The sequence below is a fragment of the Oncorhynchus mykiss genome, chromosome 3 (genome assembly GCF_057628025.1).
Source record: "Oncorhynchus mykiss isolate SJ-2025 chromosome 3, ASM5762802v1, whole genome shotgun sequence".
NCBI lineage: Eukaryota > Metazoa > Chordata > Actinopteri > Salmoniformes > Salmonidae > Oncorhynchus > Oncorhynchus mykiss.
In genome coordinates this window covers 29,739,799-29,753,569 of record NC_143024.1, presented here as the reverse complement: position 1 = coordinate 29,753,569, position 13,771 = coordinate 29,739,799, and the positions used below count along the sequence as shown (strand labels likewise).

General features: G+C 40.5%; 2 protein-coding genes and 1 pseudogene across 6 annotated transcripts in view; 1 reads left to right on the top strand and 2 right to left on the bottom strand.

The window, feature by feature from the left end:
• Positions 1-3,644, bottom strand: part of LOC110511603 (tRNA (guanine(10)-N(2))-methyltransferase TRMT11) — a 31,244-nt gene extending 27,600 nt beyond the window's left edge. The window contains exons 1-8 of one of the 2 annotated variants that reach the window (XM_021592456.3): positions 3,266-3,644; positions 2,996-3,061; positions 1,477-1,550; positions 1,242-1,323; positions 1,056-1,148; positions 751-885; positions 300-456; positions 109-189 (exon numbers count right to left, since the gene is read on the bottom strand). In XM_021592456.3, the coding sequence (XP_021448131.3) occupies positions 109-189; positions 300-456; positions 751-885; positions 1,056-1,148; positions 1,242-1,323; positions 1,477-1,550; positions 2,996-3,061; positions 3,266-3,343 (766 nt within the window). In that variant the 5' untranslated portion in view covers positions 3,344-3,644. Of the gene's footprint in view, positions 1-108; positions 190-299; positions 457-750; positions 954-1,055; positions 1,149-1,241; positions 1,324-1,476; positions 1,551-2,995; positions 3,062-3,265 lie in introns of both variants that reach the window. The other variant, XM_090227337.1, reaches the window with a different exon arrangement.
• Positions 3,645-3,703: 59 nt separating this feature from the next.
• Positions 3,704-9,212, top strand: LOC110511626 (actin-binding Rho-activating protein pseudogene; annotated as a pseudogene). 2 transcript variants are annotated; one of them, XR_016493438.1, is made up of 2 exons: positions 3,704-3,966; positions 7,842-9,212. The product of XR_016493438.1 is annotated as an actin-binding Rho-activating protein pseudogene, transcript variant X2 (transcript). The 2 variants fall into 2 exon arrangements; XR_016493437.1 differs by having other exon boundaries at positions 3,706-3,962.
• Positions 9,213-9,406: 194 nt separating this feature from the next.
• Positions 9,407-13,113, bottom strand: LOC110511644 (adenosine 5'-monophosphoramidase HINT3). 2 transcript variants are annotated; one of them, XM_021592475.3, is made up of 5 exons: positions 12,702-13,113; positions 12,273-12,390; positions 12,088-12,157; positions 11,409-11,535; positions 9,407-10,602 (listed from the first exon to the last, which is right to left on the bottom strand). In XM_021592475.3, exons 1-5 carry the CDS (start codon positions 12,837-12,839, stop codon positions 10,555-10,557), a joined length of 501 nt encoding a protein of 166 aa, XP_021448150.3. In that variant the 5' UTR covers positions 12,840-13,113; the 3' UTR covers positions 9,407-10,554. The 2 variants fall into 2 exon arrangements, with proteins under 2 accessions (XP_021448150.3, XP_021448153.3); XM_021592478.3 differs by having other exon boundaries at positions 12,088-12,154; positions 12,702-13,065.
• Positions 13,114-13,771: the final 658 nt, after the last annotated feature.

The window sequence follows — 13,771 nt, the reverse complement described above, 5'->3', positions numbered from 1 at the left end:
ATAACCAACATAATGTTCATCATATAAATGGATTAACTCGCTTTCCAAAGCACAAGATGTTTAGCTCTGGGTAAGAGGAAGTAAACAAGGCCATTTATAGTATATTACCTATCCCATGGATGGTGTTGTAATCAATATCTGTTCCACAGACATATGCACCAAAATGAGAGCATGCAACCAGGAGGCTACCTGAGAGAGAGAAAAAATATCCAATAAGCACAGACTAGCCTTGGGTTCAGCTAAATGCAGTGTATTTCTGCAAGTGTCAGTTCAAAGACCAAAAGTAACTTTTCTCTTACCAGTCCCAACGAAGGGGTCGTAGACCAGGTCGTAAGCTTTGACCCTAGCATGGTTGGCCATGATAAAAGACAACCCAGCATCCATACTGGTGTTACCTATGAAGTGCCTGTTCTTCACACTGTGAGAGCGAATCAACTCACGCTGGCCATCTGCAATCTAAGGAACATACAGTTGATAAGACAAGATCAAATATAGGCTTACCTTTATCACTAAATGAAACAGTGCTTCTCAACCTGGTACCTGGCTTATACACGGGGGACTTGGGAAGACTCATAAGGACATAGGCCTCATAATAAGTTTCACAAGAGGGAATACTTCAGGCAGACCAAAATGTGATTGGCAACCAAAGAAGGTTAACAACCACTGCGGTAAATAACATTAATGAGTTACAGTAATTACTCATTTGTATAATGACACAGAAATTAAGGAGCACACAGCACACTGACTCACCCATCTCCCAAAGTAGATGTAGAGAGGCTCGTCTGGGATGTCGTTAGGGTCAGTTCCATAGTCCTCCAAAAGACAGAAGATGTGTTTAGGGTTCCTTAGATTGACCCTTCCCTCGAAGGAGAGATATTCCATTGCCTTGGGGGAGGAAGACCACAGGGTAACTTGTCCAGGTGTCATGGTGCATACTGCATATCAGTGCCTCCCTTTAACACAATAGTGCAGTACAAAAGGTAGAGTAAATTGACTTTTCTGGGCTCAATCTTAAGTACAAATTACTGGGACCAAGTCAAGTGTATCATACTCACATCTATCTTCTTAATTCTATCTTCGAACTCTAGAGTCTTGTTGAAAGTGTAGACATTGATTTTGTATGTGGAGTCTTTTTGTAGGAAGGGTGACTGTTGGGAGAGGTAAATTTACACACATTAGATACTCCACATTAGTGGAGTAGTTTGCCCTCTATTTAGATAGTAATGTAATTTCTCACAAACCATGTTCTCTGTTGGATATTTCAAGAGCGAGTTCCTGAGTTCACTGTGCGTTCTGCCATGACCCCACAGCTCAAATGCAGACCTAGGTGATAAACAAATAACCACAAAAAGGTCATTACAATTACTGTGACATTCAAGTTGAGAATCACCTCAGAAGAGAAGGGCTGATGAGCAATGCTGCAGTACCCATCTAACTATTTTCATTGCAACTCCATTGTTGATCTGTCTCACTTACTTTGCACAAACAGTTCTGGCCATGATGCTGTTGACATCTTCCTCTGACAAGCCATTCAGGCGCCAGAATGGAGACTGGGGAGAAGAATAGAAGATTTTAGGATTTGAGTAGCCTATGCATGGACACATGGCCAACTTATCCCTTCATTATGGGCCGGCAAAGGATTATTGGTGTCTCGGAGGGGCCTTTGGCCTGGTTTGCTAACTACCTCTCTCAAAGAGTGCAGTGTATAAAGTCAGAAAATCTGCTGTCTCAGCCACTGCCTGTCACCAAGGGAGCACCCCAAGGCTCAATCCTCTTCCCAATTTACATCAACAACATAGCTCAGGCAGTAGGAAGCCCTCTTATCCATTTATATGCAGATTCATTTTGTGTTAAACGCTCTACAACAAAGCTTTCTCAGTGTCCAACAAGCTTTCCCTACTCTTAACCTTTTTTTAAACACCTCCAAAACAAAGGTCATGAGGTTTGGTAAGAAGAATTCACCTCTTCCCACAGATGTTAATACTACCTCTAAGTGTTTAGAGCTTGAGGTAGTCACCTCATACAAGTACTTGGGAGTATGGCTAGATGGGACACTGTCCATCTCACAGCACATATCCATGCTGCAGGCTAAGGTTAAATCTAGACTTGGTTTCCTCTATCGTACTCGCTCTTCTTTCACCCCAGCTGCCAAACTAACCCTGATTCAGATGACCATCCTACCCATGCTAGATTACGGAGACATAATTTATAGATCGGCAGGTAAGGGTGCTCTCGAGGGGCTAGATGTTGTTTACCATTCAGCCATCATATTTGCCACCAATGCTCCTTATAGGACACATCACTGCACTCATCTGTAAACTGGTCATCTCTGTATAACCCGCCGCAAGACCCACTGGTTGATGCTTATTTATAAAACCCTCTTAGGCCTCACTCCCCCCTATCTACTGCAGCCCTCATCCTCCACATACAACACCTGTTCTGCCAGTCACATTCTGTTAAAGGTTACCAAATCACACACATCCCTGGTTCGCTCCTCTTTTCAGTTCGCTGCAGCTAGCAACTGGAATGAGCTGCAACAAACACTCAAACTGGACAGTTTTTTTCTCAATCTCTTCATTCAAAGACTCAATCATGGACACTCTTACTGACAGGTGTGGCTGCTTTGTGTGATGAATTGTTGTCTCTACCTTCTTGCCCTCTGTGCTGTTGTCTGTGCCCAATAATGTTTGTACCATGTTTTGTGCTGCTACCATGTTGTGTTGTCATGTGTTGTTGCCTTGCTATGTTGTTGTTGTCTTAGGTCTCTCTTTATGTAGTGTCTCTCTTGTTGTGATGTGTGTTTTGGCCTATATTTATATTGTATTTATTTTTAATCCCAGGACCCCGTCCCTGCAGGAGGCCTTTTGCCAGGCCGTCATTGTAAATAAGAATGTGTTCTTAACTGACTTGCCTAGTTAAATAAAGGTCAAATAAAACAAATAAAATTGGTATGGCTATCTGGCAAATAATACATATGGACACTAACTTATTTTACCTTTTCTTTGAAGTTTTCACCTGGATCAAACGGTTTGCCCCTGAGTGACAGCAGCGCCCTAATCTCCTGTAATGTTACGATGTACAAGAAATAAAATCAGAACATTTCTGAAGAATTCAAACATGACAGCTTGCAGCATGTAACGTTACTAGCTTAGCAAGCTAATGTATGGGGAGAAATGCTGTAATGAGACACCCAGATCTTTAGAGATGGAGAGAAATAACACAACATGTACAGTTTGACAGAGAGGTACGACATTGATATGCATACCGGTAGCCTGAAGTCAACATTGTCGTGGGCCAAATGTATCAAATATTGTAGGCATGTTCTGCTACAGTGGATCGCCATGTTCGCGTTCCCACGCAAAATACATCCGGCTAGAAACCGCCTCCCCGCGAATAGTGGTTCCTGTCAGTTCCAAAAATAAATACCACTTTACCAGCAATGAATGTGCATTGCATGTATTTTGGCAACGCAAATTTAAAAAGAGTATGTTTCAGTTTTGTCATTAACGTCCAAATAATTGTGTGCTTATTATTCTGTATAGCTGCTACATAACTGCTTCATAAATTAGGGTGAATCATTTTACTGTAGAGAGAGCTAATGATCCACCAACTAAACATATCCCAAAGTTAAGCAGCTTTACTTCAGAACATTGCTCACTGACAGGGCACGTGACACCAACATTTAGCTACTTGCGTCACCACCACATTGTCATTGGCTACTTTGGATGCCGATCAGTGTTTTTCACTGCAGGTAGAAAAATAATCCGATTCAGCACTGTTCTAATGTAAAGTTCCATAGCATGGATACAATGTTGCTAACATACACATGTTCCTCCGGCTATGTCAGTGTTCGTGACAAGAAGTGTAAGATACCTAAAATTCGACACGGACAGAAGAAGAAAATCTCGGAATAAGCAATACATCGATTTTGACATTGTTGCAGTGACACTTGTCACCTTACCGTATGTATGTCACTTTCAGTTTACAGATGTGTGCTCACCTTGCATTCCTAGATTTCTTGTAATGTAACATTTATTTGTGCGAGATAAATTAAATGTTTTTCATGTCTGGAACAGGAGCCTAACAATCTGAAGGGGCACAAAGTAAGTGAGGATGGCAGAGGGGTGGTCCCATTCCTGAAATTGGCAAATTTAGTCTGAAAAAATATGTATATTCTTCTGCATATCTAAGCATACCTCTTGAGCTTATTTTTTTTTAAGAAACTAAATATGCTTCTCTGCATCTCTACTAAAGTCTAGGTAAAATATTCAAAGGAATGTGGGTCTTATTCAGTACATTTAGTAATTGCTAGCTTTTCAAAAGACTACCAACCTTGCCAGCAGGCTTGCCAACTAAGATAGTTAGACAAGCTAGCTACTCTAGCTTGATAAATAGCCTGAAATAGCTTCTTGGTAGCTAGTTATGAGGTTGGGAGATTGGGAACCTATCTGGACTAGCTATAGCCAACTTCATAAAATTGCTACAGTAGGTGGCTAGTAGTATTATTGAGAAACAACAAAAGATTTAACAAAAAATGTAAATAATATATACACACTGAATACAAATATAAACACAACGTGCAACCATTACAAAGATTTTACTGAGTTACTAGTCATAGATACCTTCAAAATAAAAGTAGGGGCGTGGATCAGAAAACCAATCAGTATCTGGTGTGACCACCATTTACCTCAAGCAGCGCAACACATCTCCTTCTTAAAGAGTTGATCAGGCAGATTGTGGCCTGTGGAATGTTGTCCCACTCCTCTTCAATGGCTGGGCGAAGTTGATGGATATTGGTGGGAACTGAAACACACTGTCATACACATCAATCCAGAGCATCCCAAACATGCTCAGTGGGTGACAGGTCTGGTGAGTATGCAGGCCATGGAAGAATTGGGACATTTTCAGCTTCCAGAAATTGTGTACAGATCTTTGCGTCATGGGGCCGTGCATTATCATGCTGAAACATGAGGTGATGGCGACAGATGAATGACACAATGGGCCTCAGGATTTCGTCACGGTATCACTGTGCATTCAAATTGCCACCGATAAAATGCAATTGTGTTAGTTGTCCATAGCTTATGCTATGAAATGGAGAAAGGAGAAATTCTCACTAAGAGGTACAGTATAAGTCAAAAGTTTGGACACACCTACTCATTCAAGGGTTTTTCTTTAATTTAACTATTTTCGACATTGTATACTAATAGTGAAGACATCAGAACTATGAAATAACACATATGGAATCATGTGGTAACCAAAAAAGTGTTAAACAAATCAAAATATATTTTATATTTGAGATTCTTCAAAGTAGCCACCCTTTGCCTTGATGACAGCTTTGCAAACTCTTAACATTCTCAGCCACCAATTGTGCAAGTTCTCCCACGTAATTTTCATCATAGTTACACTTCAACTATGACAGACAACATGAGAAGAAAAAAAATCCAGAAAATCACATTGTAGGATTTGTAATGAATTTATTTGCAAATTATGGTGGAAAATAAGTATTTGGCCAATAACAAAAGTTTATCTCAATACTTTGTTATATACCCTTTGTTGGCAATGACAGAGGTCAAATGTTTTCTGTAAGTCTTCACAAGGTTTTCACACACTATTGCTGATATTTTGGCCCATTCCTCCATGCGGATTTCCTCTAGAGCAGTGATGTTTTGGGGCTGTTGCTGGGCAACACAGACTTTCAACTCCCTCCAAAGATTTTCTATGGGGTTGAGATCTGGAGACTGGCTAGGCCACTCCAGGACCTTGAAATGCTTCTTACGAAGCCACTCCTTCGTTGCCCGGGCGGTGTGTTTGGGATCATTGTCATGTTGAAAGACCCAGCCACATTTCATCTTCAATGCCCTTGCTGATGGAAGGAGGTTTTCACTCAAAATCTCACGATACATGGCCCCATTCATTCTGTCCTTTACACGGATCAGTCGTCCTGGTCCCTTTGCAGAAAAACAGCCCCAAAGCATGATGTTTCCACCCCCATGCTTCACAGTAGGTATGGTGTTCTTTGGATGCAACTCAGCATTCTTTGTCCTCCAAACACGACGAGTTGAGTTTTTACCAAAAAGTTATATTTTGGTTTCATCTGACCATATGACATTCTCCCAATCTTCTTCTGGATCATCCAAATGCAAACTTCAGACGGTTCTGGACATGTACTGGCTTAAGCAGGGGGACACGTCTGGCACTGTGGGATTTGAGTCCCTGGTGGCGTAGTGTGTTACTGATGGTAGGCTTTGTTACTTTGGTCCCAGCTCTCTGCAGGTCATTCACTAGGTCCCCCCGTGTGGTTCTGGGATTTTTACTCACCGTTCTTGTAATAATTTTGACCCCACGGGTGAGATCTTGCGTGGAGCCCCAGATCAAGGGAGATTATCAGTGGTCTTGTATGTCTTCCATTTCCTAATAATTGCTCCCACAGTTGATTTCTTCAAACCAAGCTGCTTACCTATTGCAGATTCAGTCTTCCCAGCCTGGTGCAGGTCTACAATTTTGTTTCTGGTGTCCTTTGACAGCTCTTTGGTCTTGGCCATAGTGGAGTTTGGAGTGTGACTGTTTGAGGTTGTGGACAGGTGTCTTTTATACTGATAACAAGTTCAAACAGGTGCCATTAATACAGGTAACGAGTGGAGGACAGGGGAGCCTCTTAAAGAACAAGTTACAGGTCTGTGAGAGCCAGGAATCTTGCTTGTTTGTAGGTGACCAAATACTTTTTTCCCACCATAATTTGCAAATAAATAAATAAAAAATCCTACAATGTGATTTTCTGGATTTTTTTTCTCATTTTGTCTGTCATAGTTGAAGTGTACCTATGATGAAAATTACAGGCCTCTCTCATATTTTTAAGTGGGAGAACTTGCACAATTGGTGGCTGACTAAATACTTTTTTGCCCCACTGTATTTGGGCTGCAATTTCTGAGGCTGGTAACTCTAATGAACTTATCCTCTGCTTCAGAGGTAACTCTGGGTCTTCCTTTCCTGTGGCGGTCCTCATGAGAGCCAGTTTCATCATAGCACTTGATGGTTTTTGCAGCCGCACTGACTGAACTTCTTGTCTTAAAGTAATGATGGACTGTTGTTTGTTTCTCTTTGCTTATTTGAGCTGTTCTTGCCATAATATGGACTTGGTCTTTTACCAAATAGGGCTATCTTCTGTATACCACCCCTACATTGTCACAACACAACTGATTGGCTCAACACATTAAGAAGGAAAGAAATTCCACAAATGACCTTTTAACAACGCACACCTGTTAATTGAAATGCATTCCAGGTGACTACCTCATGAAGCTGGTTGAGAGAATGTCAAGAGTGTTTAAAGCTGTCATCAAGGCAAAGGGTGGCTACTTTGAAGAATCTCAAATATAACATATATTTTTATTTGTTTTTTGGTTACTACATAATTCCATGTGTTATTTCATAGTGTTGATATCTTCACTATTTTTCTACAATGTAGAACATTTAAAAATAAAGAAAAAACGTGAAATTAGTAGGTGTGTCCAAACTTTTGACTGGTACTGTATATATATATTTTTTTAAATTACATGACAAATTTGAGGGGGCACGTGCCTCTGTGCATCCTATGGGCATGATACCTCTGATCTGGAAGAACTCTCACCTTCATCAGAGCATTAGTAGGATGACCTGTTATTATAACTTTATTATAACTAATATAGTTTACCATAACTTTATTCAGGGTGTAATTAATGGTTTAAATAGGCTATTTCTGAGGATTAATTTGTGTCTTCATAAATTAGAAATAGGCCTAGGCTACCATACAGACATGTAATTGTGCTCTCAACAGTTGGTAATTGAAACTTTTATTACACCCACAGAAAAGGAACTATGCCTAAAAGTGGACAAACCACTTAATACGTACAAGACATCTGAAACACCACCATGGAGAACAACGATGCACCTGTCGAGTTTAACGATGACAGGACAGTGTGTGTGACGTCAGTGAAAGGGTTAAAGGAGAACTGGCAGAGATGGTCCAATAAGCACCAGGAGTACCAGAAACACAACCCCTTCAGTAACAACCGGGGGGCTATGGTGAATGTGACTGCCCAGCAGCAGAGGCTCCAACGGGACCAGGATGGCTACGGGAGGCCCCAGGAGGGCTCCTTGACAGAGCAGAGGGGCCAGGACGCCCACATCCACATCACCCGGGAGGTGGAGGAGCTCTGCCAGGTGATCAGGGACATCGGGGAAAGCCGTGGCGGTGGGGACGGAGGCAGCGAGGAGAGACCTGTGGTGACGGTGGAGTTTGGGAAGCTGTTTGAGCACTATGTGAACATCTCCAACAAGGTGGTGGGGATCCTGCTGAGGGCCAGAAAACAAGGCCTGGTCAGCTTTGAAGGGGAGATGTTGTGGCAGGGACAGGATGACCGGGTCCTCATCACACTGCTACAGTGACCAGGATGAAATGACAGGGTCGCCATTATGCTGCTTCAGTGACCAGGTTTATGCAGCCGACGGACAAGACAGTAACCAAGGCCCTGTCCAGAAACATCCCCTAGCCCTTTAGGCATTTGTGTAGTTGTGAAAGGATTGGCTAGGTCTAAGCAATATGGTGAAAATTACATTAGGTAGCAAGGTGCAGCAACACCTATCCAATTCTTTTAGGTTTACACCTGCACCTAGCAAGGGTAGTTGTTTCTGGGCAGGGCCCAAGAGAACTAACCTGTGGCAGCAGTGACATGCAATATGGTGCTGTAGGATGAACCTGAGCTTATTGGCCTGAATGGACTTTGCGTTGCATTCCCAGTTACACCAGTACACTAATCTACACAGCGTTTACAATGTTCCTTAGCAATCTTTGTAATTAGACAGAGGAAAGGTGTACTTTTTATGGCACAAATACAACACACTGACACTGTAGGCTTATGTTAGAAATCCTGGAAGGAGGCTATGAAACTGTATACATGGTTGACAATGTAGCAAAATGCATCACAATTATATTTACATTCAGGAGAAATAGCACATCACTTTTTGATCCACTGGCATTTGTGGAATTCACACTGTACTATATGCACATTGTTCAACCTAACAAGGGTTGTTTGAGGAATGCTTTTTCAGCTACTTGCACTTATGAAATATACTGTAACACTTGACTAATTTGAAAAATAATTACTGTATTCCAAACATGTTTGTTTAGAAAGGAAAGCACTGATGTTTATCAATAAAGTCTTCCAAAAAAATAAAAACAGACTAATTCATGATAAATTGCATTAGAATGACAGGTAACACTTTATTTAAAGCCTGCATAACATAATACTGTTTAATAAAGGCATTAGAAAGGGTCATATTAAGTCATACTGCCTAAGTCATACTGCATACTTTACAGTAAGTGTTAGTGAATTATGTTTCCCATTAATAAGAGACCAGGAAGGAAATCTGATACACTTGGAGGCAGCAATGCATCATTTATTTAACCATGAACCACCATTATTATTTTACAGCGACATGTCAACCAATAAATACAAACACATGACGCTCTTAATTTCATGCAGCAGCATACACTAAACATACATTACTTTGTTGAGTGTTCCATTGGGCTGTAGTGCATAACAAAATTAAGAATCACTCGCCAACATTCATAATAAAATAACACAATTAATGCAGAGTATTGTGTTAACAGAATGTGACTAAAGAAACAGTTGTTTATGGATGACTGAGCTCCTATTATGCATCTTGATGAATAAGTAATGTAGGTATTATTCAGTGAATATATTAAACCTCCACACTCCAGTGTACACTTCCATTTTACTCTTTGATCGTGTATGATTGAATACCATTCATGCAAAACAGTTGCTTTTCTGACCACTTGACTGAGGCCTAAAAGAGCTCATACTTCTCATCATATTTCTCCGCTTTCAGTTATTATACCTCATAATACGGGATACTGTTGACAGTGACTGCATCGCAAATGGCACACTATTCATTACACTACTTTTGAGCCCTATAGGAAAAGGTGCCATTTGGGATGCCAGCCAGTGGCACAATGCACATGCATTAGACATCTTTATCAAAGGTATCCTGCAATGAGACTTACTGTAGGTTTCCCAGTCCCAATACATCCCATTCTCAGGTCTCCTGGTTATGATCACTTAGGAATGCCTTTACGTTACTAATCATTCTTTACATTAATACTAGAGCCTAAACACAAACATGTATCACTTTTGATATCTTTCTATACCAACAGAAATTGACCCCAAAATCATTCCAGTCATTACTATTTAATATTCTGTGGTAAAAAATAAAGAGTAACTATTGGTCATTTTCAAAAAAATTAAATTAAATTAAAATAACAAGTAAGGAAAACACATTTGGCTTAATTTCTGATTTGGCTGTTCAGCTTGATACTAGAATTAAAAACCTTAGTTGAGTTGATTTGAATCATCATCACTAGTCTCACTGTAACCTGCTGGGGAGTACAGTACACTCACACAGAGAACCACGGAGGGAGACCAGACCTGACCTGCTCACTTCACTACTAGTAAGGTAACCCCGTTTCTCACTGGACCAGCCCAGACTGCAACCCACTCCTCAGTTGGTCTCTCCCTTAGAGTTCAGCTGCTGAATCAACTGGTCAGCCTGCAGGAGACAAACACAAATAGTACAAGAATAAATAAAATGACAAGTCATGGCTTCTTCATGTCTTTTTGATGTCTGAATTGCCAGTCCATTGTCATGCTCATGTATTGAATCTAAAGGTAGAAAAACAAAGGCTCTTGCATGAGGTGCATGCCTGCAAACCAACCTGATGGGAATAGACTGATAGAAGTGAGTGTCCCTGACATACTGTATAGATGGCCATCCTTTAACCTGGGAAGACCCATATACACACTGAAGGCAGACACAGGAAAAAAAAACAGGTTTCCTAGTCCAGTGTATTTGGGGCTTTAGTCACCTTACTTCATCCCAACAGATTTCCCCAGCCCAGTAGTCTCCACAGGGAGTTAATTGACCATGAAAGCTGGCAGTGATAATGCAGTGAGAGATCAGTGTTGGCTGACTGGCTCTTAACAGATGACACACAGTCAGAGTGGCAGAAAATAGCTGCTGGAACAGTGAGGAACAATGGAGCTGTTCATCAGCTGCCAATCTAGAATGTCTAACTATGTTTTTTTTTTTTAAAAGAGCCCTCTTTCCCAAACACAATGCTAACAAGCTACTCTGACAAGTCTAAATGAGTGGAGTTGATGTTTGGGAAATTATTGTTCTATCCCGACTTTGGTACTGTACGAACACTGAACTCAATAGGTGGATAATATTATCACAGAACAGACTTTTTATTTGATTTATTTCACCTTTATCTAACAATGTGGGGGGAATTGTGAAACATTTATCACAAATTCTGACAGCTACCGTACTACAATGGCCATTTGAAAGAGACTTACAGTGACAAACCAATAAGAGTTGGGTCTGTAGAAGAGGCGGGACATGAAGCCCATCTGACTGGCAGGTGCCAACACATGTAGGTGCAGGTGAGAGACAGAACAGAATGGGGGCCAGTGGAAGCCAAACCTGTAGAAAAAAAATTATAATAATTGTCTGCTTCTTTGTCTCTGCATGATCTGCTATGACAACAGCAACATGTTCAAAATGCTAAATTCTACAGACTGCTGAATGTGATTTGCCATTGTATGCCATTTCATAAAGTCAAACCAATCAACTATGCATGTATAGCAAAAATAAATAAATTGGCCTTTACAATTGGAGCCACTTGTTAAAAGGGCCGGGACGATACCAGTATAGCGGCTCTCGTCAGTATCATGGCAAAGAAACAAACACACAACACGGATTTAACTTACTTTGGAAAACAGCCCTAATGTTGGAAACAGACATTATGTCATCATCTAGTCACATTTGTTCATTTTTCAGGCTATATCATACAATAGTTTGCATACAGCAGGTTTTTAAAGAACCAAAGAGCTGTCTGCTTTCTATTAATTTTTTTCCCCCATGGAAAACATCTCAATACGGGTATTGTCACAGCCCTAATAACATCTGAAGATTGAAAAACACTCCTTCATTTGAATCATGTGACATTGACTGGAGAGAATGTTGTGGTCATACCTAACGTCACTGAGGTCTAAGACATTGTTCTTCTGAAGGATCTCCATCCCTATCTCCACCATCTTCTCTACTGATCACAGACACAGCAGGATAATCAGTTAACGTTAACACACACACATAATCAGTTAACGTTAACACACACACACACACACACACACACACACACACACTTTAAAGTTGCATACCTAATGACACATGCTCTTTACTGAGTGATTTACAGTTTCCAACATGTCTCGTTGGCACAACCAGGTAATGATGGGGAGCTCCAGGCTTGATGTCCCTGAAGCAAGAGACCTCCTCGTCCTGTCGTGCAAACGAAGTCAAACACATGGGGTGGTCACTAGTTGGTTCAGCTAGGACGTCAATCACAATCAGCATTGTTTTCAGTTTGGAAGCTAACCTGTCTAAAAACTATTTTTGGGATCATTAATGTATATTGTTTCCACATAGCTATGGAAATATGATAATGGATTAGCTCAAATGACCTGTCGTTAACTGTCAGTGGTAATCAACGTCGCCGTTTTCTGACAGCTAAACTAGCCAGCTAACGACGTTAGTTAACGTAACGTTAGCCTAGCTAGCTAGTTTAGTGTCAATAATTCCCTCATACTTACAACATGAAGAATCTCCGTGCCCATCTCATTGTTGACAACCTTGCAGAATATGCATTTCTTGTCGTATCCTTCGCCTTGACCTTGGTTTATTTTAGAAATATATACATTTGCAGGTTCAGAACCCTCGTTGGTTGCCATATTTATTGATCGACACTAGTTACCACAGCCACAAAGTCATAAACCCCGCCCATTTCAACAATGTATTTAAAATGCGATTTTAAACCTAACCTTATCTCTAACCTTAACCACCCTGCTAACCTTATGCCTAGCCAATTTCCACTTTGTGGCTGTGGTAATTAGTGGAAATCATATTGTCGAAGGAACACAAGTGGATCAAGCGCTTATCGTTGGTGAGTCGAAAGGTAAAGCAAACAATTACCCAACTTGGTAGTGCGAATGTCCACCTGCAGGTGGCAGTGAAACACCTCTCTCACTGAATCGTCTAGATACAATATTTACATTTTGGTCATTTAACAGATATGCTTTTCTATTTTCTGCCTCTTCTTCAACATGTATATGTCAATGCTACGGTTATATTGCATTGTTGTATTTGCCTAAATTATTTAAAGATGGGATTTTTTAAGCCGTTTTCGTGACCTAGGAAAATAACGATAAAGATTAACTTCTCGATTTTTTTTTGACTGGTCATAGCCTATAACTTAAAAAAAAATCTAACTCCTCCTTACTGTTTACAGTAATAAAGATGGGCTCAACTTAGGTATTTTGTATCTTATTAGGATCCCCATTAGCTGTTGTGAAAGTACATTAGGCTGCATCCTATGTAGGCCTTGCTTTTGAGATTGCAGGTGTAATTTTCATTAAGCAAACATACTTTCTTTGACAGTACAGCAACATGTAAATTAATGCTGTGACATTTTATAATTTCTTTCAAAACCAATCATACGATGAGTGATTACTGATGTGGCCTTAGGCTACCTATTGCTAGCTTAATTTCAACATACAGAAATGACTGGGCATCTAGCATGATCATTCAAAATACTGGGTAAATCTAAAACATGTCATATGTCCTTTTGTTATCATGAATCTTGCTTTTATATTGTTGTTGATGA

What these genes read in the sequence shown, in the direction of transcription:
- LOC110511644 (XM_021592475.3), bottom strand. Translation starts at nt 12,839, where the DNA reads ATGGCAACCAACGAGGGTTCTGAACCTGCAAATGTATATATTTCTAAA. An exon ending in GCACGGAGATTCTTCATGTT is followed by an intron (nt 12,391 to 12,701) that starts GTAAGTATGAGG and finishes TTTGCACGACAG; the next exon opens with GACGAGGAGGTCTCTTGCTT. An exon ending in ACTCTTATTGGTTTGTCACT is followed by an intron (nt 10,603 to 11,408) that starts GTAAGTCTCTTT and finishes TGTCTCCTGCAG; the next exon opens with GCTGACCAGTTGATTCAGCA.